Consider the following 25,828-nt stretch of genomic DNA (forward strand, 5'->3'; position numbering starts at 1 on the left):
AAATGTTCAACGGAACCTGAACAATTTTTTGTAGTCAATGACTTAAGCAAAAGTAAGTTGTTCAACTTATTCCCCCACCTTCAATACTTAAAAAGCCACTTTTCTTACATCAGTAAGGAAAAAGCACATCAGCTTTAAAAACCGCACATCTTCAGAAAATTAAAACACATATCTGGTTTCCATCTTACCACTTCAGACTCCTCACTGCCATAAAGATACATATCCGTCATCCCAAATCTTGCATTTCCTTAACGTTAGCTTGGCTCATTTGTTTTTAAAATTTCGGTATCTGAGGCTATAGCTTCTACAGCTGGAACTCAGGGCTGCCTCTTTCCCACGCTCAAAATGCTCCTTAAATATGATCTCAGAGGCAGAAAACACAGCCTTTTGGAGTAAGCAGTTAAGGAAAGAATTGCCTGGCAAGCTCGTGTGCTCAGCTGAAAAATTCCAGGGTCTGGGGGAAGCTGAAAGCGAGCAGTACCAGTTACGCCCTGCCACTCTGTTACTGCAAGTAGAGTGGGACACGGGGTGAGAGGGTGGGAAAGAGAAGCTAAGGAGGATGGGGAAGATCAGACAGGGTCCAGTTTAATGAACTTAGTCACATGCTTCTCACCAAAACAGTGGATTGGCTACTTGCACAGGCACAGTAAGGCAAAGAGCAGAAGAAAAACTCTTAATAGCCTGGCGGGGGGGTTCAGATGAAAGCACTCAGTGATGAAGGTCCACAGGTTTAAAAGCACAGTGCAAAAGTAAATTAGTGAGTACTGCACCTCTTAAATGAAGCACTCTCGGAGGATGGACTCTGTGTAAATGCTTTAAAGATCAGCAGTGCCGTTAATAGTCTATTTTCATACTGAGATGCCAACGCTGTTTTTGTTTTGACTAGGGAAATGATTTCATTTGCAACTTAGCATTTTCTCTCTCTTCTATAGTCCTCTCACAGCTGGCACTTTATCACTGGAAATTCAGTAAAAGCAAAACTTGTGGGGGAGGGGTTAATAATACTTCCTCCCCCAGATACAATCACTGTGCTGGGATATTATGTTTAGGAACTCTTAGTCCAATCATAGCACAGAGATTCTTCCAAAAATGTTATAGTCTATAACAATTTGTGCCATAAAACATAGAATATGACAGCAGATATGGGCTGTAAAGCCCTTCTAGTCATCCCAATTGTATTCCTATATTCCTGGTGTAAGCCCGAGGACCTCAGCTGATCTTTGCCTTTTTCCTCACTTCTTCGCGATTTGAAGATGCTCTGAGTTTATCCCATACTTTCTAGAATTTTGTTACCATATGTTAATTCTACCACCTCCCCCAGAAAGCCAATTCATTGATCCAGCACCCTCTTCATGAAGAAATATTCTCTGAGGTTGCTCCTGAGTCTATGCCTTTGGAGCTTCACACTGTGACCATTTTTTCATTCAGGTTCTGGGCTCCACAAACTTTGGACCTACACTATAATTAGCCCAAATTCATGCATTCAAAGATATATTTTTCTATTTTGAGAAATGAATTAAACCTGCTGTAGTGTAAGCTTCCAGCGCAGCTCCTGGCGGGGATTTTTGAGATCAGGAAGTGGGGGGAAGAGCCAGGGGAGGCAATGAGATTAGGGAGTGGGGGAATGGCCTGGCCTCATGGGTTGGTATCATCAAGGGGTTTGTCGGGGGGGGGGGGGGCGCGCATGATGGCTTCATACAATTTTAAAATGGTGGGTGGGGGATATAAAGTCCTATAGGGCTCCTTTTATACTACATGGGGAAGACACCAAATCGGGCCATAGGCCCCTTTAATTCTAAGAGTTTTTGGAGGCAAGAGTATTACTTACCGGGTTATCTTTTGAAGATATCAGGGTAAGTAGCAGGTTATCCGGCCACACAAGACCAGATAATTTTAGACCTGCTTCCAAGCAGGTCTAAAGTTATCTGGGTAACTTAGTCGGATATCTGCGATATTCTGCTAAGTTAGCGAGATAACTGAACTCCTCCCTGGAACACCCCAGTAACAATGGAGGCAGAACATGCAAATATACCTCATACATATTCCTTAAACCTAGATCTTTTTGTAGCACTCGAGGAATGGAGTTGCCTACCCCTTCTTTAGAGTCTGATTTACTAAGCTTTTTTTCTAAAAACACAGAGGGGCCGAAGCAAAAAACTTGTGCTGAAAGTGGGCGCTGTGTATTCAATGCCCCCAGGCACCTCTCCTGAGGACGCAATGCAATATTTAAATTAGGGCTCACCCTGTTAAGGAGGTGCTAGGGGCGATTGCGTGGCCCGAGTGCCTCATTGACAACACAAGCCGGAAAGAGGTCCGTTGTGGTGGCTGTCCACCGGTTAAGAAAACGGACGCTGAATTTATCAGCGGCCCGTTTTCCTAACCAGCACACATGCAGGGGTTAGGAAAATGGACCGGCACCAGAAGGAGTGTATAAATTAATATTAAAGTGTCGGGCACTTAATATTAATTTATTCATTCCTTCACTTATTGCAGATTGGTCCCTTTACTGTCACATGTCAGTGAAAGGACCAATCTCCTTTCAGAAGGCTGTCCTGAAAGGGGATTGGTCCTTTCACTGACATGTGACAGTGTAGGGGCCAATTGCTGATTGGTCCCTTTACTGTCCAATGGGCAATAAGTGAAGGAGTGAATAAATTAATATTAATTGCCCGACACTAATATTGATTTATATACTCCTTCTGGTGCCGGTAGTCAGGTTCGGAGAATGGACGCTGAATTAACCAGCGTCCATTTTCCAAACCCCTGCCCGTACTTTTTTAAAACTTTTTTTAAATTATTTTTTTAAAGAGTTGTTCCTCCCACTTAATATCCCAAGGATATTAAGTAGGAGGCAGTACTGAAAAGCAGTTTTTTATGATTTTCTGTACTAGTTTTAGTAGCGCTCAGCAATTAACGCCTGCTCCGGGCAGGCATTAATTTCTGATCGATAAAATGTGCGTCCTAGACACACATTTTTTTTTTTTTTTTTGCATAGGGAGTGATGAGCGCTATTAGTTTCACTCCATGTTGGACGTGCGTTGTAGAGGCGCTAATCCCCTTATTGCATAAGGGGATTAGTTAGCACCTCTACAACCCACATCCAACTGCAGGTTATACAGTGCACTGGACTCAGTGCACTGTATTGCATCAGCCCCAGAATGAGGGAAAAGTCTTAGTGAATCAGGCCCTTAGCCTTGGAAGTAGGCAACTAATGTGAAACAATATTTGAAATGAACTGGTTACCCTGAGATTCAGGTGCCTATGGGCTTCAACATGTATACTTTCCTGCCATACATTTTTAGAATCTTTCCATGTACTACTTCGTATAAGATCATAAACTATGTACTAGTGATTGGCCCTGATTTCAGTAGAACTATCAGTGGAAGAACTAAAGCAGAAGTGTACATAACAATAATTAGAATAAAACTCCATTCTCCAGAACTTTGCCATCCAGAATGCTATGTTAACCAACATCTCACCCAGGCAGCACCATCGGTTTGGGGGATTGACAGGAGGGGTGTGGTTTAATTATGCTTTGTCCACTCCAGCATCAACTTCTCCCCTCCTGTTCCCTACACTCCACTGCCTAGGAAGGGAGAAATTGGAGCAGGAAGCAGAGGACGCTCAGATAACCAGTTTAGTTCATTAACTGGCACCCCTATTCACCATAGATGCCGGATGATAGAGCTTTTACTGTATACCAAAAATAATAATAAAAGTGCAAGTATTTTGTTATAAAAGTGCTAGCAGTAATTGTTCTTGTTAGTCCATTTCTTGCCATCATTTCTGGACCATGGCGGTTCCTGTACTAACCCGCATGAAATAGATAGAGCACATCACCCACAGCTTGTAACACAGGAGTTACATCACAGTTTAATGCAGAATTTATAATACTAATGAGATGCAGAACATGGCTGCATTAAAAGCTGCGTGGTTCCAATAACACCACTGCCACATTCGGCAGCTCAACTTTCCCTGCACAAACTAGGCCAAAGCAAAAGGGCCATTGTAAATCCCTGGATATGTGGTTCTGTCAGCCAGGACCCATCTCTTCCTTAGCTATCGCAAGAAGACTTCTTCACAGAACAATTAATATATTCTAGGAACTTGACATTTACAGCAAATTGTAAAATGAAAAGTAAGATATGAAAAGCAGAGAGAGAAGTGTGTTCTGAAATGTTTGCTGTGTTGCATATTTTATAGGGAATAAATCAAACATTTACACATGCAAGGGACCTTAGTTTTCCCCTTACTTAAGGAGTGTACCATTAATCTGGGGAGATTCCTCAGGAAACAACTGAGAGAGGTTTGGGTTTGCTCCCCCTTGTAGGAACATGCAGATGGGGTGTGCTGGCTGTTTATCATCCCAACCCACCTGCTATCCTCGTGGACTTTTAGTTTGGAATTTGAGTTAACACATTGTTCCCTTCTCCTGCTTTAATTTTTCCTCATTTATGGGATTTGGAGTAAGGAAGTTTTCCCATGTAGGAGCCAGCCTCCACTGATGCCTCGATACAGCCTTTAAGATTGTTTTGGACTCTTTTAAGCCAATTTTTGAGAGCCTTGGTACCCCTTCACAGTGGATTGGGGCGTCTGCTCTGTAAGGGGAGATTCTGGCAGTCTTTTTGTCTCTCCTCCAGAGGATTTTAATTGTCTGGTGACCTGATGCAGAGAAATTATAATTTTACATTAACTGTCTTTTTTAACTATCTCCCTCTGTTTGGAGGCAAGAAATTATTTTCTATGGTGCCATCTAACAGATACAAACATTGCCCAGATCCTAAAGTTGTTTCAGTAATTTGTCCTGATCTTATTGCTAACATGGTGGAATTTTTCCAATTGTTCATTTATGCATCTGAGTAGAGCCTCCTCTGCTCATTCCAAGGCTGATCTCTTGGCTCTTAGAGCCTGATTTTAAAAAGTATTTTTATCTTAAAATTGGGTTTTACATGTGTAAATGCTTTTTTTCTTGTGTAAGTGGGCTTTGAAAATTGCTACAGTATATATGCCATTGAATTGTCCATAGGTCATGTGTGTACAAGTGCACTTTACGTGTGTAAATAGCTTTTAAAAATTGCTACAATAGTATGTTATATTTACATATGTAGCTCTGATTTCTATACGGCTAAACGGGGTGGACATTGGTTTTATCCTGCACATATAAAAGTGATCCCCAGTTGGACTGATGAGTGGTGGGATCTATTCTGCTTATTGTAATGTGTATTTTTAACCAACACTCGAAGCAAATAACACAGCCCTGCAAAAGATTCTCAACCAATCAGGAGTGAGTTTCATCTGATGTCTGTGTTCAAGCCCCCAGAGGGAGGGGATAGAGAGAGCCTCTAAGAGAGCTAAGGAGAGGATGGGCGTGTGTTGCAGCTGCTGCCCGAGCAGTTGGAAGAGAGAGAGAATGCTCGCAAGACTAAATCCTGAGACTGCAATGAAGTTACTGAAATCACATCTTTGTGGATTTCCAGTTTCCAAGAAACAGGAGCTGGTTTGAAGTATACGCTGGTGTGTGCAATAGAGGTAGCAATCATGGAGTTGAAGGCATGTTCCCTGAAGGAAAAACAGGGTTAAGCATGCCAGGACTGGAACCAGATGCTGAGACCAAGTTTTCATAGTTCATTCTACTCAACTGCAGAACCGTGAATTGTGGGTTTCCCATAAAAAGCTGAGGTGACAGCATATTAAGGAGTAAAGATTTCAACACAAACCTCAAGACAAAGTAAACTAGAACTTTGAGTGGCTAAAGAAGGAAGAAAATCCTAACGTGCACCAACTAGAGATCTCTAACTATCCCTTAGCTTTATCAAAATGTGATCATTTTGAGAGAGAGAGAGAGAGACTGACTGACTATCTATAAAGCTTTCATATTAGTCAACTATTTATATCACTATAGGAGGGTCAGCTAGGTGAGGTTTTGGTAGTAGTCTAGGGTTTTGGGGCCAGTTTTACATACAGAGTGAGATGCATGAACAGCACAGTAGACATCGGTGAAGATTTGATGTGATTTAGAGTGAGGACACTTTAAAGCTTAAACTGGATACCTCTTCTGCCTTCACTGTTTCTCACAGCAGGATCCATCACTGGTGCTTGCTCACATGGGGGTAGATTTTATAAATTTACGTGCGCGCATACTTTTGTTCGTGCACCAGGTGCGAACTAAAGTACGCTGGATTTTATAAGATATGCACATAGCCGCGCGTATCTTATAAAATCCAGGGTCGACGCGCGCAAGGGGGTGCACATTTGTGCAACCTGCGCGCGCTGAGCCCGGTGCGCGCTGCCTGTTCCCTCCGAGGCCGCTCTGAAATCGGAGCGGCCTCGGAGGGAACTTTCCATCCACCTCCCCTCACCTTCCCCTACCTAACCCACCCCCCCCCCGGCCCTATCTAAACCCCCCCCCACCTTTGTTGGCAGATTTACGCCTGCCGAAAGCAGGTGTAAATCTGCGCGCGCCAGCAGGCTGCTGGTGCGCCATCACCTGACCCGGGGGCTGGTCCAGAGGCCTCGACCACACCCCGGACTGGCGTCATGCCCCCGACACGCCTCCTGCCCCACCCCGAAATTTGTGCCGCCCACCCGACACGCCCCCTTTGCAAAGCCCCGGGACTTACGCGCGTCTCAGGGCTTGCGCGCGCCGCCAAGCCTATGCAAAATAGGCTGGGCATGCGCAGGGGGGGGGTTTGGGGTAGGTTTTCGGGGGGTACGCGCGTACCCCTTTGAAAATCTACCTCCTAGGGTTTAAAGTGCGCTCTCGGGTCTTTGGTCCCCTGTTGAGAACCCTTTTGCTCCTAAAGGGTAGCAGGATTAAAAATCTATCTCTCTGTAACTTATAAGATGGACCCTCAGGCAGGTAGTGCACTGGGAGGTGTCACTCTAAAACACACTCCTTAGGGTGAAGCTGGGAGGCTCCACCAGAGTGTGGAAAAAGTACATCTTCACTCCTTGACTTAAACTGAACCCAAACTGTATTAAAATGGCTAGGCTAGATAGTGTTCAGGCATCCAATCCAGACCTTCCAGGTGGGAGGGATTGAGGGGTATGGATGGATTTTACCAAATGTATTCTAATGACAGGGACAGTGACATCTGGTGGCCAGACTGGGAGGGTCTGCCACAGGCTATTTACTCTTTCAGATAACTGAAGGACTAGGGGGCTCGCCATGAAGTTAGCAAGTAGCACATTTAAAAGAAATCAGAGAAAATTATTTTTCAATCAATGCACAATTCAGCTCTGGAATTCATTGCCAGAGGATGTGATTAGGGTATTTAGTATAGCTAGGTGTAAAAAAAAGTTTGGATAAGTTCCTGAAGGAGAAGTCCATAAACTGCTATTAATCAATTTGACTTAGGGAACAGCCACTGCTATTACTGGCATTAGTAGCATGGGATCTATTTAATGTTTGGTTACTTGCCAGGTACTTGTATCCTGGATTGGCCACTGTTGGAAACAGGATGCTAGGCTTGATGGACCCTCGGTCTGAGCCAGTATGGCAACTTCTTATCTCATCTTACCCTTAACATAAGGCTTGAGGGTAACCTGCACTGATCGGGAGTTACTACCATAAAAACTTGCTGAACAAACTGGATAGACCATTTTGTCTTTTTCTGCCATCATTACTATGTTACTATGTAACCCAGATGTATGACTCTGCACTTATTGCAGGAATACCTTGCAAGACTGGACATCAAAATGGCCAATGAAGTTTAATGTGGACAAGTGCAAGGGAAAAGTAATCCAAATTGTAGTTACATAATATTAGGTTTCACATTAAGCAATACCAGCCATGAAAAGGATCAAGGTGTTGTTGTGAACAATACTTCCAAATCCTTCATTCAATGTGCAATGGCAATCAAAAGAGCAAACAGAATGTTAGAAATTATTTGCAAGGAATGGAGAATAAAATGAAGAATGTCAATTTCTCTGTATCGCTCCATCGTGAGACTGCTCCTAGAATACTGTTTACAATTCTGGTCATCCCAAGAAAGCTATAGCTGAACTGGAAAAGGTACAGACTAGGGATACAAAATGATAAAGGGAATGGAATGACTCCCCTATAAGTAAAGGTTAAAGAAGTTAGAGCTTTTCAGCTTGGAGAAGAGATGGCTAAGAAGGGATAGAAGAAAAATCTAAAAAATCAAGAGTGGAGTAGAAAGGATAAATGTGACATGTCTGTTTACACATTCAAAAAATTCAACAACTAGAGAACACTTCAGAGAGTTAGTAAGTAGCACATTTTAAATAAATTGGAGAGAATATTTTTATACTCAGTACACAATTATGCTCTGGAATTCACTGCAGGAGGATGTGGTAAAGGCAGTTAGCGTAGTTGTGTTTAAAAAAGTCTGAACAAGTTCTTGGAGGAAAATTCCATAAACCATTATTAACCAGATAGACTTGAGGGAAAGTTAATACTTAATCCCTGGGCGACAGCAGCATGGGCTCTATCTTCTATCTGAGATCGTGCTAGGTACTTGTGACCTGGATTGGACACTGTTAGAAACAGGATACTGGGCTTGATGGACACTTGTTCTGCCCCAATATGGCAGCTTTTATATTCTTTTACATGTCTGCCTTGCCAATGCTAATTAACCATCAACTAGGCTCAAATATCAATTTCGCAACAGAAGAAAAATCCTGTGAGTAGAACATCTCCAGATATGTCCATTTATTTATTTATTTGCAGCTTAAAAGTTTTGAAGAACCGATGTCAAAGTTTTCCTATAGTGCTGTGCCATTGTATCCAATCTTTTCCATAACTGGTAATACCACAGTGACTCTCATTTGCTGCATGCACTCTTTGGATCAGATAAAATATTATTATAAACAGAATATTTTTATAACAGTAATAATCTCCACATGTAGGACCACACTGTGACTTAGAAAAAGTTTTAAGAAGTGGAATATTCTTATACCAGGAAACAATTAAGGTGGAATTAACTGCCTTGTACTGTAACAGAGAACTAGGAAGTATAGAAGCAGCTCTTGTGAGACACTGGAAAATATAACACACATACATATCCATCTACAAAGGAATTCATTCTAGACATACCTGCTCCCTGCCTCCACCCAGCCCAGAAATGTCTGTTCATCGAGCTCCATCTATTACATACAATTGCTCACTTGCTGGTTTTTAAGGGCTATGATCAGTTGTTACAAATGAAAAAGTGTTTAAAAAAATGGACATTTCCTTTCCTGACCACATAAAGTACAGGCAACAGAGGATTTTCAGAAGAGGAAAACTGAAAAATCCAAGTTCTTATAGTATTTCTGAGCTGGCGTCCTGATTCTTAACAGGCAACTTGAAAAATGAAAGACGTTTCATGTTAATAATATTCATCTAAATCTCAATATACATGTAATTTAGTCTTGATACAATAGGCAGAGTTTACTTCTAATTATAACATTTTTCCGCTAAAATTACTCTTTACTAACTGGTCTGCAGACATATTTGATATTTCTCTCCTAAGCCTTAACACACTGAGCATCTGGTCCACACAACCCCAACATATGCTTACCACAGGAATAATGAACTCAGTCCGAGGAGACATCAGCCGCCTGTCAAGCATGCCAGATAAGTTCCCAGTGGGTTGGCCTCTCCTGCGGCAACCGCTCTTGCAGGCACAATCCCCAGTTAAAAATGTACAAGCTCAAATATAAGCTCAGAAATGAAAAGCCCCAGGTCAGAGTAACCAAGTCTTGGACAACTTTCCTTCCCTCTGTTCCATAGCCTAGGTAAGAAGTGCTGTTTAGGTCTGCAAAGAGTCCAAAACAGGGCATGTGCTGTAGTAACTGATCCCCTCCCCCCCCCCCCCCGGTCGATCGGCTTCAGCTCTTGCTTTCAATTAATTACAGTTCAGGAGGGAAAGCCCGTCAGCATCAATGAACAAGAGAACGGGAGGTCCATTCGCTCTGATGTCAGCAGGCTTGGGAGAGGAGCCCGTGCACTTGTCAAGAGCAAAAAACAACATTTCATTAGTCTGAGGTCTAAGCTTCTGAGCAAGCAAAGGTCAGGATGCTGGATAATGACAGACTTGGATATGGACCTGCCTTTAACTACTGGCTACCCACTCAGAAGCAAGTTATTTGTTCATCAAAGCAACTTCAGCAAGAAAACAGTGCCAGCTTTCTCCTTTCCATGTGCTATTACCGGAAAGCAAATACTCTAAAAATCTGGGACTGAAGGACTGCCATATTATTTCTAATAAAGCAAGCCCAATGATTGATTTATTTATTTATTTAGAAACTTTTATATACCGGTATTAGTGGGGACATCCTACCGGTTTACAGTTGAACAAAAGAATTGAAAGTACATATTAACAGGGGAAAATGAACAAGGAGGGGATAAACCAGAGGCAGTATGGAAGCAGTAGATTAAAATAAACAAGAACAGAACATAACATAACAATATAGTAATATAGTTAAATCCTTAATGTAAGGAATATGCGATCACCATATGGTGGTGCAGGGTACTGAGGGGTATACTATTCTGGGTAAGCTTGTTTGAACAGCAGTGTTTTTAATTTCTTTTTAAATTTGATGGCACATGGTTGGAGGCGCATGTGCACGGGGAGGGAGTTGCAGAGGGCGGGGCCTGCAATAGTGAGGGCACGTTCGCGAGTGGGAGAGAGGTGGGCAGTTTTAAGAGAGGGGACGTGTAAAGTGCCTTTGTTGGTGGATCTGGTGAGACGGGTGGACTGAGGGGCGATGAAAGGGAAGTCAAGCCAATTGGAGCTGTGGGCATGGATGGATTTGTGTACTATGGTCAGGGTTTTGTAGTGGATGCGGGAGAGAACGGGGAGCCAATGAAGGTCTCTAAGGATGGGGGTGATGTTTTCATATTTACGCGTGTTTGTAATGAGTCTTGCTGTGGCGATTTCTCCTTTTATAAAAAAAAAAAAAAAAAGCCTGATTCTTTATTTTAATACAGCTTGAAGAGCTAAAGGATTTTTTTTTCTTGCTGTTATAACCCACAGTGCAGTAAAAATGTTGCTCGTGAGTTCTCTAGCCAGAGAACAAGTCCTATTATGAAAAACGTGCAAAATGTTTCCCCCAGTAACAGAATACTTACTGCTATGGAATCAAAGCAGGAAACATCACTGCACGTGTCACAGGGATAAACAGAAATAGCATGATGAACAAGCAACAAAGCAAACATCACACACACAGATGAAAGGCACTTTTCTATTTTTTTATTCATTAATTGACTAGTTTAAAGGTGTATAAATTTACATGGAAATACTGACTGTAAATATTACTTAAAAGAGAGAGAGGCCTGGCAATAGTCAATGGCAAGTTCAACAGAAAGGCAGTTCCAATATTTCTGCTTCCATTTTTCTTCAGGGTCCTCTGCAGATCTAGACAGTTCTCTAACAGTGCACCTCAGGGAAATGGACCTTCTTGTAATGCAAAAAGAAGTGGAAAATGTCAGCTGACAGTTTTCACTGATCAAGTCCAGAAACAGCCAAAATTTATGTCCACAGGAAAAGCTGTTTTATTTTAAATATATATATATATAAAATTTCTAAGTTAATGACAAAAGCAAACCCAAACTAGTGTTAAACATGCTACAAGAGAAGCTTAATGCTTTATTTCAACAAAGCGGGTCAAAAATCATTAACTGTGAAATGCTGGCTCCCAGCTGCAGGCTATTAGGTAAAGTAGCACTATGCAATCTTTCAGGCTGATTCAGTAAAGTCTGCGGGAGAGCGGGTGAATGCCCGCTCTCCCGGCACGCGCACAGGCCACTCGCCTGTGCGCGCGATGCAGTATTTAAATTAGGTCCGGCGGTAGAAACGGGCATCCCTAGCGCCTCCTTTTGGCCCGGAGCGGCAGCTGTCAGTGGGTTTGACAGCCGACGCTCAATTTTGCCGGCGTCGGTTCTCGAGCCCGCTGACAGCTACGGGCTCGGAAACCGGCCGCCAGCAAAATTGAGCATCTGGTTTTTGACACGACAGCCGCCGGCCGATTTCAAATTTTTTTTCTTTTTTTTTTACTTTTTTTTACCTTTCGAGACCTCCGACTTAATATCGCCATGATATTAAGTCGGAGGGTGCACAGAAAAGCAGTTTTTACTGCTTTTCTGCGCACTTTCCCGGTGCCTGAAGAAATTAGCGCCTACCTTTGGGTAGGCACTAATTTCTGAAAGTAAAATGTGTGGCTTTGGCTGCACATTTTACTTTCTGAATCGCACGGGCCATCAACATGCATTTGCATGTTGAGTTCGCTATTAGGTTCGGCGGGTTGGACGCGCATTTTCCGCCCCTTACTGAATAAGGGGTAAGGGAAAACGCGTGTCCAATGACAGGTTAACAGTGCGCTCCGTCGGAGTGCACTGTACTGTATCGGCCTGTTTGAGTGGTATCTCCTCAGTATTATGCATAATCAGTTATTTTGCAAGGCTGATTCTGAGAAAAGTTGCAACAACAACAATGATAGTAACAAAACAGAATGGCAGCAGAAAAAGACCAGCCAGCCAAACCAGCCTGCCCAGTATTTCCTGTCCACATTGCCAAGGTGTAGGAGCACGGCCTCTCGGGGTTGAGGCACAAGCCTGGATTCAGCAGAGTCAACTCACTTTTCCTCTCTCTGGCAGAACATACTGAGGTTTTCAGGAACATAGGGGGCAATATTCAGCTGCTGAGCAGTTTGGCTAGTTAGCCAGATAAACCTATCTGGCTAACAAGCAGGGCATACTCAGCGGCAGGGTTGCACTGCTGAATATAATTGTCATTCTTAAAGCTAGCCAGATATATTTATCCAGCTAACTTTAGGACTGTAGATCAGGCCTGAGTCTGGTCTCTGGACCTTACCCCAGTCATATGGCTAGGACAAGGTCAGGTCGGTGCCATTTTGCAAAATGGTGCCGACCAGGCTGGGTGCAAGGGTGTACCCATGGGTTCCTTTTTAAGGTACAGTAGGGTGCAGGAGTCAATTTAACCTTTGAGAGAAGGGGTGGGTATGGGAAGGGGGAACCAAAGCCTGGTCTTTATCTTTATTTGATGAACTAAGGGGCCAACCTTAATTTGGACTTAGAGGGTGGGAAGTGGTTAAGGGAAGGGGACCGGGACCCCAAATTTTATGTTTTTAGCTCGGGGGGGGGGAGGGCCAGGTCCAGGTCTATATTTTTGTTTGATGGACTGGGGGGGGAGGCCAGGGCCTAGTCTACATTTTTATTTGATGGACTGAGGGAGTATGAGAACAGGGGCTGGGGCCTGGTCTACATTTTTATTTTATGGACTTGTCGGGTAGGGGGATGGAACAATCATGACGTGGGCTCATTTTCTAAATTTTACACTTTGGGGAAGTCTGGTTTGCCTTGAGTGGCAGCCCCAGGTTCAGACGGGGCCTCCGCTCAACCTCCCCATTTGGCGGCACAATTTTTTGGGGGGCCAGCAGCCCTTTAAGGCACTGGCAGTCCCTTGAGGATGGGCTGCCGTTGCGTTAAATGGCTGCTAAGTGCATTCTTTTGTCCCGTGGGGTTTGGCTGCAAGACATAGGATGCCAGCCAGGCCCAACATGTGAGCCCCCACATGTCCTCTAGAACTTCCAGTTATTATTGCATCACAGTCTGCCAGGCAGACCCACTTCCAGTTAATTCTATCGCGTCGCAGCCTGCCAGACAAACTGAGTTGTTTATTTATTTAATTTATATCCCACTTTTTGACACTTCAAAGCGGATTACATTCAGGTACTGTAGGTATTTCTCTGTTTCCAAAGGGCTTACAATCTAACCCCTGGATGCATTAAGCTGGAATGTTTTATCATGGGAGGGATCCGACTGTCACAGGGGGTATCACCGTGATAGTGGGGTCCTCCCATGAAAAATCATTGTGTCTGCATGGTGCCTTATTTTGTTTTGCAGACAAACCCCACGGGACAAAAGAATGCACCTAGCAGTCCTCAAGGGACTGCTGGCCCCCCAAAAAATTGTGCCGCCAAATGGGGAGGTTGAGCGGAGACCCCATCTGAACCTGGGGCTGCCACTCAAAAGCATTGTCAAGTTAAGTGTAAAACACTGATAAGGCAGGCTAAGAGAAAATTTGAAATGAAGTTGGCCATAGAGGCAAAACTCATAATAAAACCTTTTTAAAATAAATCTGAAGCAAGAAAACTGTTAGGGCGTCGGTTGGACTGTTAGATGACTGAGGGGTTAAAGGGGCTGTTAGGAAAGATAAAGCCATTGCAGAAAGACTAAATACATTCTTTGCTTCTGTGTTTACTAATGAGGACATTGGGAAGATACCAGTTCCGGAGATGGTTTTCAAGGATGATGAGTCAGATTAACTGAACTAAATCACTGTGAACCTGGAAGATGACAAACTAAAGATAGTAAATCACCTGGACCAGATGGTATACACCCCAGGGTTCTAAAGGAACTAAAAAATGAAATTTCAGATCAATTAGTTAAAATTTGTAATCTATCATTAAAATCATCCATTGCACCTGAAGACTGGAGGGTGGCCAATGTAACCCCAATATTTAAAAAGGTCTCCAGGGCAATCCAGGAAACTATAGACAAGTGAGCCTGACTCCAGTGCTGGGAAAAATAGTAGAAACTATTCTAAAGATCAAAATTACAGAGCATATAGAAAGACATGGTTTAATGGAACACAGCATGGATTTACCCAAGGGAAGTCTTGCCTCACAAATCTGCTTCATTTTTTTTGAAGGGGTTAATAAACACGTGGATAAAGGTAAACCGGTACATGTAGTGTATTTGGATATTTAGAAGGTGTTTGAAAAAGTCCCTCTTGAGAGGTTTCTAAGAAAACTAAAATGTCATGGCTTAGGAAGCAATGTCCTTTCATGGATTACAAACTGGTTAAAAGGCACGAAACAGAGAGTAGGATTAAATGGTCAATTTTCTCAGTTGAAAAGGATAAACAAAGGAGTGCCTCAAGGATCTGTACTTGGACCGGTGTTTTTCAATATATTTATAAATGATCTGGAAAGGAATTTGACAAGTGAGGTAATCAAATTTGCAGATGATACAAAATGACTTAGAGTAGTTAAATCACAAGCAGATTGTGATATATTGCAGGAGGACCTTGTGAGACTGGAAGATTGGGCATGCAAATGGCAGATGAAATTTAATGTGAACAAGTGCAAGTGATGCATATAGGGAAAAATAACCCATGTTGTAGTTACACAACATTAGGTTCCATATTAGGGGCAACCAACCAGGAAAAAGATCTAGGTGTCATAGTGGATAATACATTGAAATCATTGGCTCAGTCAAAAAAGGAAACAAAATGTTAGGAATTGGTGACGGGAATGGTAAATGAAGTGGAAAATGTCATAATGCCTCTGTATCACTCCATGAGTACTCTGTATTATTCTGGTCGCCACATCTCAAAAAAGATAATAGTTGCACTGAAGAAGGTACGGAGAAGGGCAACCAAAATGATAAAGGGATGGAACAGCTCCCCTATGAGGAAAGGCTAAAGAGGTTAGGGCTGTTCAGCTTGGAGAAGAGATGGCTGAGGGGTGATATGATAGAGATCTTTAAAATCATGAGGGGTCTAGAATGGGTAAATGTGAATTGGTTATTTACACTTTTGGATAATAGAAGGACTAGGGGGCATACCATGAAGTTATCAAGTAGCACATTTAAAACTAATTTGAGGAAATTCTTTATCATTCAACACACAATTAAGCTCTGAAATTTGTTGCCAGAGGATGTGGTTAGTGTAGTAAGTGTAGCTGGGATTAAAAAAGGTTTGAATAAGTTCTTGGAGGAGAAGTCCATTGCTGTTATTAATCAAGTTTACTTAGAGAATAGCCACTTCTATTACTAGCATCAGTAGCATGGGATCTGCTTAGTGTTTGGGTACTTGCCAGGTGGTACCTGTAGCCTGGTTTGGCCACTGTTGGAAACAGGATGCTGGGCTTGATAGATCCTTGGTCTGACCCTGTATCGCAATTTCTTATGTTCTTATGTTCTTATAACAAGGCGTATTGGATGGGCTGTTTGGTCTTTTTCCTCCATCATTTATGTTATAAAGCAAGTCACTGAGGAGAACCAATGCCAGGGTATATATGGAAAAGTACAATCAACAGCATAAAGGAGCCTGCACATTGCATAAGAATAACACTGCATATCAAGAATGATACACAGAGCCTTAATTTCTATTGTACATACATTGAGACTTTGAATGGCATTTAAAATGGATTTTTACTTTTTTCCTGAATGTTCTTCCATTTTGCTATTTTTTGATCATCCTCAAAATCATACTGTTTCAAGTGTTCATTTTTCTGCTGTCTTCTAAGTTCTCTTCTGCGGCAGAAGCAGACTTTTCTTCACCAACAAAGGGAAAAGCTTTAGTAAACCAAGGTCCCCAAACAATCACAGACGCTAAAACAGGATTTGATTTCAAGCTTGTTGGCAAGGCAGATTATAAATATACCAACAGAAGAGGAAGAACGGTCCAGATTACAGAGAAGTCAGGAAGCATGAAGATGGGACAGCCATATCCTCAATAGCAAAAAGGCCATGAGCAGGAACAAAACCAGTGTCATAGTCATCAGTATCATTCACCACCTTTATGGCTGCTGCTACCTTCATTTTTTTTTTTTTTTATTTAAATTTTTGAAATTATAACATTTACAAACAAATGATATAATCAAGTATTACATAACTCTTAGATCACAATATTTAACAAAGAAAAATCAATTTATTCTAGCCCACATTTTGGGGGAGGAAAGAGTTATTAACTGCAGCTTGCTACCTTCATTTTTATTGCCAGAATATCTACTACTACTATGAAACCTTTATATAAAAACTATCAAATGTACACAGCGCTGTACCAAAATAAATAAGGGGCAGTACCCCCGCTCCATGGAACTTACAACCTGGCCAAGAGACAGAGACAAATTAGATGCTTAGGTTAGGATCAATGAAGTTTGGTGGTATTTAACTGTAAGGAACTACTTATCTGAGTAAATCTACAAAAATAATCATGTGTCTGATCATTAAGAGGTCATGCAAATATTTTGCTCATGCAAAAATGCACGCTTATGCACGAATGAGCAACGTGGATTTTAGAAAAAACACGATTTTCACACATATACATGCATGGGCGTGCCAAAATTAAGGGAGCGAAAAAGGGGCAGGGCATGGTCATTCCAGGGTGGGGCCAACACTTTCACACATAACTCAGTTTTTTAAAACCAGAGGCCACAGCGCAAATCGACTTGTTAGTCGCATAACTTTTCTGCTGCTCCTGAGCAGCAGCAAATATGTAGATCTCTCACAACAGGGTTAGGGGTCCGGGTCAACTGGGGTGGGGGCATACAGGATGAAGAACCAGAGGGGTCAGGAAGACCTCAAGATTGACTGGGCAAACTGGTGGGCTATGTGGAAAAACTGGGAAATGTCCCTCGCGCGAGCATGTTTGAAAATCTGCTTACATACGCCCAGAAAAGCCAGCAAAGTCCTATGGGAGATACGTGAAGTAGGTTCACTCAAGTAACCTCTTAAAATTAGGAGCATACTTTTGCACGGGAGGTACATTTTAAATCATACGCACGCATGATTTAAAATTAAATGTATCTCCGGTCGTGTGCCGATACGCACTTCCATGAGCGCATACGTTTTAAAATTAGCTTCTATAAAGCTATGTAAGAACAAGAAGAGGGATGGGGAAACCAAGATCTTTGCTGGGCTAAATGGCAACCTATGAGATTGGGGGAAGCAGAGATCTCCATCTAGAGTTACAGTCAGCAAGGGGAGGGGATTCCCATCTGATGCAACAAGCCAATCAATTTTCATCTGAGGATGTAGCCATATGGAAGCTTACTGCAGATATGCTAGCACCCACCGTGTCGAGCATGCCAAGCAGGTTCCTATATTGCTCACCTTTTCCAATGGCCCTGGATGGGACTCTGAAGTCAGATCCTTCATTTGTGCAACTGAGGTAGGCACTCTGCCCATAAAACACAGACAAAATCACCCATAAGACGAAACATGGAGCCAATATATGTAGTCAGAGGTGTTGTCCATACAATGATGAATTCCCTTCAATGAACTATCCCTAAAAAGAGTATTCTAGTAGTGCACCAAACCTCTTTACTTCAGAGCTAACAAACACAGCAAGGTAAAACAGTGCAGCTTTTATTGTTTCAAGAACTGAGGTTGCAGCACGAAAAATATACAAAAAGAATTAATCATTTATATTTTGTACTCTTGCACCTCATTTGTATATTTTGTATATTTTGTACTCTTGCACCTTATTTAACCATTTGTTACCATTCCTCTCACTTCGCTCCTTCTCTCTAATTGTTGGGGTCCCCCCCTTCTGACCCCCGGTTTCTTAGTTCTCCCCGTCCCCTCCCCCCTGTTATTTGTATTTTCTACCTTTTGTTATTATGTAAACCGATATGATGTGTACTTTAATGTCGGTATAACAAAGCTGTCCATTAAATAAATAAATAAATGCTAGACAAATATGAATATAGATACACAGTTAAACCAATTTTCAGTGATACAACGCTGTAGGACAATAAACTATGATTAATATATATATACTTATACTTCTATTGGTTCCAAGGCCTTGTATACCTTTATATGTCTAATGAACTCACTATGATCCTTGAAGATATATATTTACACTATTAACTAGGCCCAGTAATATACATGCATAAGCATATACAATTCCCCCCAGGCACTCTGAAGACAACTGTTGTACTACATATATAGACCTTTAACCCTTGGCGGTAGCTGCAAAGTCATGTACTTTCAATCCCTTTGTGAGTAACAGGAAATAATGAGGAATGCAAAGGGATGTCTCCTTTTATCCCTGGTATGATGATGTGACCAAGGATTCAAGGGTTACAATTACAAGCAATAAAGAACTTGGGCTAACTTCAATCCACAGGTTTACATCTGGTATAGATGAATAACTCTGTGTAAAGTAGTGATGAAGTCGATGGAGTATAATCTGATGGCTCATTTTCCTAACAATCCCTCCGATTAGTGATCTTCTCTTCAGTCTGTGGGATCTATATCCTCCATATGTAGGCTGTAGCAAACAATTCCCCAGTCACAGATCACAGGAGGCCTGACAGTAGATCTTAGCCATAACAGCAATGACAACGGCTCAGCAGTGAAGGAGTACTGTATCTCTTAGCGAGTTACAGCTAGACTCTTCCTAACTCGCTCATCAGATTTGCCATACTGGGTCAGACCAAAGGTCCATCAAGCCTAGTATCCTGTTTCCAACAGTGACCAATCCAAGTCACAAGAACCTGGCAGGATCCCAAGGGATAAATAGATTCCATGCTGCTTATCTCAGGGATAAGCAGTAGACTTCTGCACTTCACCTTAATATTGGCTTATGGACTTTTCCTCCAGGAACTTGCCAAAACCTTTTTATAAATGCAGCTACACTAATAGCTTTCACCATATGCTCTGGTAATGAATTCATTGAGTAAAAAAAATATTTTCATTTATTTGTTTTTAGTAACTTAATTGTGTGTTCTCTAATCTTTGCACTCTTAGTAAGAGTAAACTACTGATTAACTTTTTCACGTTCCACTCCACTCATTATTTTATAGACCTCTATCATCTCCCCTCAGCTGTCTCTTCTCCTAGCTGAAAAGTCCTAACCTCTTTAGCTTTTCTCATATAGAATTCATTCCATCCCCTTAATCATTTTGGATTCCCTTCTCTGTATCTTCTCTAATTCTGCTATATCTTTCTTGAGATGTGATGACCAGAACTGCACACAATATTCAACATAAGGTCACACCATAGGGTGATACAGAGGCATTATGATATTCTCTGTTTTATTCTTCATTCCTTTCCTAATAATCCCAAGCATTCTATTTGCTTTCTTAGATACTGCTGCACACTGAGCAGAAAATTTCAACATATTATCAACGATGTCACCTAGATCCTCTTCCTGAATGGTGGCTCCTAATGTGAAATCCTGCATTGTGAAGTTATAGTTTGGGTTACTCTTCCCTAAATGCATTACTTTGCATTTGCCTACATTAAATTTCATTTGCCAATTGCATGCCCAGTCTCCCAATTTTGCAAGGTCCTCTTGTGATTTAACAATTTTGAATAGTTTAGTTTATTAGCATTTCTATACCGTTACATCAGACATGCCTTCACAACGGTTTACAAGTTAAAACACACAAGAAATACATTGTTTTGTTAAGATAGTAACAGCTAAAAACTACATAAGAGAGGAAAATTAAATAAATTAGCTGTTAGAGTAAAAGATAAAATTAAATAAAATTATACCTAAAACAAAATATCAAATTGCATAAATATAAATAGCAGTAATAGGGCAATAAACTTAATTACTATAAAAATAAAATAAAAATAAGAACAGAATTCATAGATGTTAAGCACATAATATATTCTGGTGTTTTGCAGCTTATATCTTAAAATTTTGTACTCTGTAAAGATGTTTCATGCTCTGCAAAGGCGCACTTGAATAACCAAGTTTTCAATTCAGATTTAAATTGCTTTTTTTCTGCTGACAGTCTCAAGTGCGTTGGTAGTGAGTTCCAGACTTTTGTTCCCGCAATAGATATGACACGATCTCTTACATGGCTGAGTCTTGCTGATTTAATTGTAGACACTGATAAAAGCCCCTTATTGGCGGATCTCAGGTCTCTCTACGGTACATAGAGGTGCATAGATGTGTTAAGCCATTCAGTTTGTTCTCCATATATAACATTATAAACTATACAGGCAATTTTATATTGAATACGATAATGAATTGGAAGCCAATGTAATTTGATCAGGGCAGGGGTAATGTGATCACATTTTCGTTGGCCTGTCAGAACTCGCGCAGCCGCATTCTGCAAGACCTGAAGAGGCCGAATACTGGAAGCAGGTAAACCAAGGAGCAAAGAGTTGCAATAATCTATATTTGCGAAAATAAGAGCTTGCAGGACAAACCTGAAGTCTTTATGCTCAAGAAAAGGTTTTAACTTTTGTAAAGTTAACAGTTTGAAATAGCCATCTTTTAGTTTTGTAGCTATATGTTTTTTCATAGAGAACTCTGTGTGAATAGTAACACCTAAATCCCGTGTATAAAATGAAGGAAGTATTTTAATATTATCATTAAATGTCAGTGCTGGAATACTGTTAAAATGACATTTTCGTTCAAGTAAAACAATTTCTGTTTTGTCCATGTTTAAAATTACTCGTAAATGCTGAAGTAATTTTTTTTAATGACGATATATAAACTTTAATAATTTCTAATGTGTCTTCTACCAATTTTTCTGTGGGAACCAAGAATTGTATATCATCCACATAAAGATAAAATTTTAAAGCTAGACCATTTAAAAAATGACAAATTGGTAAAACATAGACATTAAAAAACGAGGCAGACAATGTAGAACCCTAAGGAACTCCTGTTTGTAGGGGAATTTTATCAGAAGTGGAGTTGTTGATTTTAGCTTGGTACGACCAGTTGTTAAGAAAAGACGCAAACCAATTTAAAACTATATCATTAATCCCGATTTCTGTTAGACGCTTCAATAAAATACTATGATCAACGGTGTCAAAGGCAGAAGATAGATCTAAAAGCACTAAAAAATAGCTTTTACCGGTATCAAAACCTCTTAAAACTGTATCCATAAGAGCAATTAAAAGAGTTTCAGTATTACAATTTTTCTAAATCCGAACTGATTAGGAAATAAAATATTGTTGGATTCTAAAAAGAAATCAAGCTGTTTTTGAGTTACCTTTTCTAAAATTTTAGCTAAAAAATATAGGTTGGAGATAGGTCTAAAATATTTTGAGTATTATCTGAAGATGGCTTTTTCAGAATTGACTTGATTATCGCATTCTTTAATAAGTCAGGAAAGATACCCTCCTTTAACGATGCATTAATGATATCGGTTATGAAAGGAGCTATCGTGTCTGCAATGGATTTAACAAAACAAACTTGGATGGCATCTAATGGATGTTTAGCTGGGTTAAGTTTTTTAATAAGAGATTCGATTTCCAAAGATGAAACAGTATCAAAAGTAACCCAACTTATGTCTGGTTTTATAGGCATCTTAACTTCTTGATTTACATAAAGGTTGTTATTGGAGTTTAATGAGTCGCATTACATTTATCCTCAGGTAACCTATCAACATGGGTTGGTATTTTAGTTAAGTTATTAACAATCCTGAATAGTTCTCTTGGGTTATGCAAGGAAATCTCAATTTTTTTCTTAAAGAACTCTTTTTTTGCATTCTAGATGCATTTTTTATAGCGATGTAAAGCTGTTCTATATATACCTAATGATTGAACTGTTTTGTTTCTTCTCCAGCTTAATTCCAGTCTTTTTAATACTTGTTTTTGTATTTTTAATTCCTTATTAAACCAAGGATTGGAACTTTGCTTAGGTTTAATTTCTTTACTCTTAAATGGACACAGTTTACATGCAATATTAGTGCATTCTGTTAGCCAGGCAGAAGTTAACTTAATTATGTTATTGACCTTAAAACTATTTTTGATATTTTGAAATTCTGTAATTAAATCATCAAGTTTTGGTTTAAGTTGAAAGGTAATATATGATGCTTCTTCCTTTTTAAAACTGATCAGGAAATCAAATTTTGCTTCGGCATAAATTAGAAAATGGTCAGACCAAGGTTATATACTCTTTCAGATAATAGAAAGACTAGGGGGCACTCCATGACGTTAGCATGGGGCACATTTAAAACTAATCGGAGAAAGTTCTTTTTCACTCAATGCACAATTAAACTCTGGAATTTGTTGCCAGAGGATGTGGTTAGTGCAGTTAGTATAGCTGTGTTTAAAAAAGGATTAGATAAGTTCTTGGAGGAGAAGTCCATTACCTGCCATTAATTAAGTTGACTTAGAAAATAGCCACTGCTATTACTAGCAACAGTAACATGGGATCTTCTTAGTGTTTGGGTACTTGCCAGATTCTTATGGCCTGGATTGGCCACTGTTGGAAACAGGATGCTGGGCTTGATGGACCCTTGGTCTGACCCAGTATGGCATGTTCTTATGTCCTTAAGCACTTTGGCTCTCCTCGTCTCTCTATTTCCAACTGCCATTCAAAAATCCAGGCAGATTTGGAATCTTTTCCTCTCCCACTTTCTGATTGACCAAATACTCCTCTGAATTCACATTAGCTCTTAGTCATGTGATCAGGGGCATAGTTCAGACCATGTTGAGAAGGTCTGCATATGTCCCAGAAGCAACAAATCAACAACTGCCTGACTGCACTTTTGTGATAGGCAAGAAGGTATGGCATGATTGCACAAAGAATAGGGCATTACATGTAAAAACCAGTAAATTAAACCATAAAACAGCTATCCATTGAAGTTCACAAATGTTACCCAGTGGGCAACCTTAAACCATAATAACTTAGCTGAAACACTCCCAGTTGTGTCTGAAAGAGTTTGGTGGAAACTGCTGCCTCATAAGAACATAAGAAATTGCCATGCTGGGTCAGACCAAGGGTCCATCAAGCCCAGCATCCTGTTTCCAACAGTGGCCAATCCAGGCCATAAGAATCTGGCAAGTACCCAAACACTAAGAAGATCCCATGTTACTGTTGCTAGTAATAGCAGTGGCTATTTTCTAAGTCAACTTAATTAATGGCAGGTAATGGACTTCTCCTCCAAGAACTTATCTAATCCTTTTTTAAACACAGCTATACTAACTGCACTAACCACATCGGAAGAGCGTTAAATAGGCGCTAATCCCCCTATTGTATTAGGGAGTGGATTAGCGCCTATTTAACCCGCTTCCGACTGCGGGTTATACAGAGCGCTCGGCTGAGCGCACTGCATTGCATCGGCCCCACTGAAAGGAAGGAGGATGAGGCAAACACACCAGGGGTCCAAGATTGTTGCCAAAAGGAACATTTCTTAGTCTAACATAGTAAAGGTTCTAAAATTCTGATATAACTCTGTAAAAAAATCTATGCAAAAGGTAAATTACATTAGGGAGTTTGACACTGGGAACCTTCTTTCTCCTCTCTCATTTTGTTTAGAGCAGTGGTTTTCAGCCTTTTTTCCTCAGTGGAAGAAAAACACTTAGCTCTCATGACCCTAACAATATTATCATTTTCTTACTTCAGTTTTTATAAAATAAAGATGAAGGGCAATAATTGCTTGCTATAGTCACTTCACATCAAGCAATAACTAAAATTACACACTGATGATGCTGGTAAATCATTTTAAACATAGGTAAAACTAAGTGAGACCAGGATGTTTCATTACATTTAATATGATGATTTGGTCTGCCTGTTTCCGACCTCCTTCCAACCTCAATCAAAAAATGAGTGCTGCCCACGTACTGGGTCTGCCCTTCTGCCTCTCTGTCTCTCACTTAAAGTGCTCACTCCCCATTCCTCCTCACGAACTCTATCACTCCTGTCAGTCTGCATTGCCCGCTCTTATGAGCTTGTCCCCACTAGTTATTCACTCCTCCCCAACCCCCACTGCTCACTCTTATTCCCTCCCCCGCCCTCACTACTCATTCTGTCACACTCCCGGCCCCCACTGGTTCACCTTCCCCAACCCAGTTTCTCCCCCCCCCCCCCCCCCAACCCAGCTTGCTCTCTCTCACACCCACCCTCCAGCCTCTAATGGCAGGCCTGAGGCAGCACTGGAGAGACTCCACAGAAGCAGTCGTCCTGAATCCAGAGCAGAAGGTTTTATTTTAGCCCCTGAACCGGGAGACACTGTCCCTAATGAGGAAGCCCACAAGCTGGCAACAGCATCACATGAGGAAATGTCCATACTATAAAGAGTAGCTGTAAAACTCAAAATGCTCTTCGCCTGGACCAGAGAAACATGCTTGCCATCCTGCTATTCTCCCCACTGAAGGTGCTCTGGCATTTCCAGCCTCGGCTCTGGCCCAACCTGGTGAAGTCCGAGTTATTGCTTGATGTGAAGTGACTATAGCCTCCCCAGGGGCAATCCAAAATGAAGGCCGCCCCATGCAAAGATTCTTAGATAGCGAGTTGACATTGGGCGTAGTCAATATGCCTGGTTGGGTAGGCTCTAGTATGGTTAAGCCTCTTCCATTTGTTCTATATTTTAGTTTTAAGGAATGGGCTCAGGTGGGCAGGGTTGGTTGGGTTATTATGAAATGGATTGTTAAGAATTTAATTTATGCTTATTTGTATTATGTAATATATGGGTTTAGGGGAGATGGGGGTGTAAATTATTCTGTTTTGTTTTGGTTTATTACCATGCAGACTGTTGTAGCTCCCTTGTGAGATGGGGGTGGGGGGGAAGGTCCGATTGTATCAGGGATTTTTATATTGATGTATATTATATTTATGCATTATGATATGGCTTTTGATGATTTATATTGTATTATGAATATATATTACTAGCCTTATTTTAACACCTATTGCGTGTGGTTTTGCCCGCAGAAAGATCTGAGTAAACTTACATTACATTATATTGCTCACTCTCTCACCCCACTCTTTCTCCCCCTTTACTCTCTTCCATCCCCACTACTCACACTCTCAGCATCTCCAGTCCTCGTTGCTTTCACACACACATACATACCCTAGACTTAACTGTTCCCTCTCACCCTCTCCCCAGTCCCCGTCCCTCACTCTCTCACACATCTTCCAAACCAATTGTTTACATTCACCCTCCAATTGCTCACTCTTTTTGATACTCTTGCCAACTTACAGCTCTGTGATGCTCTCAGTCGTTCCGAGACATGTGGGGCCTATACTCCAGCAGTCATTCCAAGAAAGTGCAGGAGCTTGGGTAAAACAGCTCAAACGTCCTGAGTGTTACTTGGAGTCAGCACTTCCTTCCATCCCTGGAGAACAACTTAACAGCAGGAACAGGTGCAAGTACAGGAACG

At 41.2% G+C, this 25,828-nt stretch overlaps 1 protein-coding gene across 2 annotated transcripts in view; it reads right to left on the minus strand.

Moving 5' to 3' along the window:
- Positions 1–25,828, minus strand: part of CACNB2 (calcium voltage-gated channel auxiliary subunit beta 2) — a 731,917-nt gene that overhangs the window by 329,297 nt on the left and 376,792 nt on the right. The window contains exon 1 of one of the 2 annotated variants that reach the window (XM_029588746.1): positions 189–520. The exons of the other annotated variant lie outside the window; for it this stretch is intronic. Within the exon in view, the coding sequence (XP_029444606.1) occupies positions 189–230 (42 nt within the window). The 5' untranslated portion in view covers positions 231–520. Of the gene's footprint in view, positions 1–188; positions 521–25,828 lie in introns of those variants that run through there. 2 annotated transcript variants of the gene reach the window in all.

Source organism: Rhinatrema bivittatum, chromosome 2 (genome assembly GCF_901001135.1).
Source record: "Rhinatrema bivittatum chromosome 2, aRhiBiv1.1, whole genome shotgun sequence".
Classification (NCBI taxonomy): domain Eukaryota; kingdom Metazoa; phylum Chordata; class Amphibia; order Gymnophiona; family Rhinatrematidae; genus Rhinatrema; species Rhinatrema bivittatum.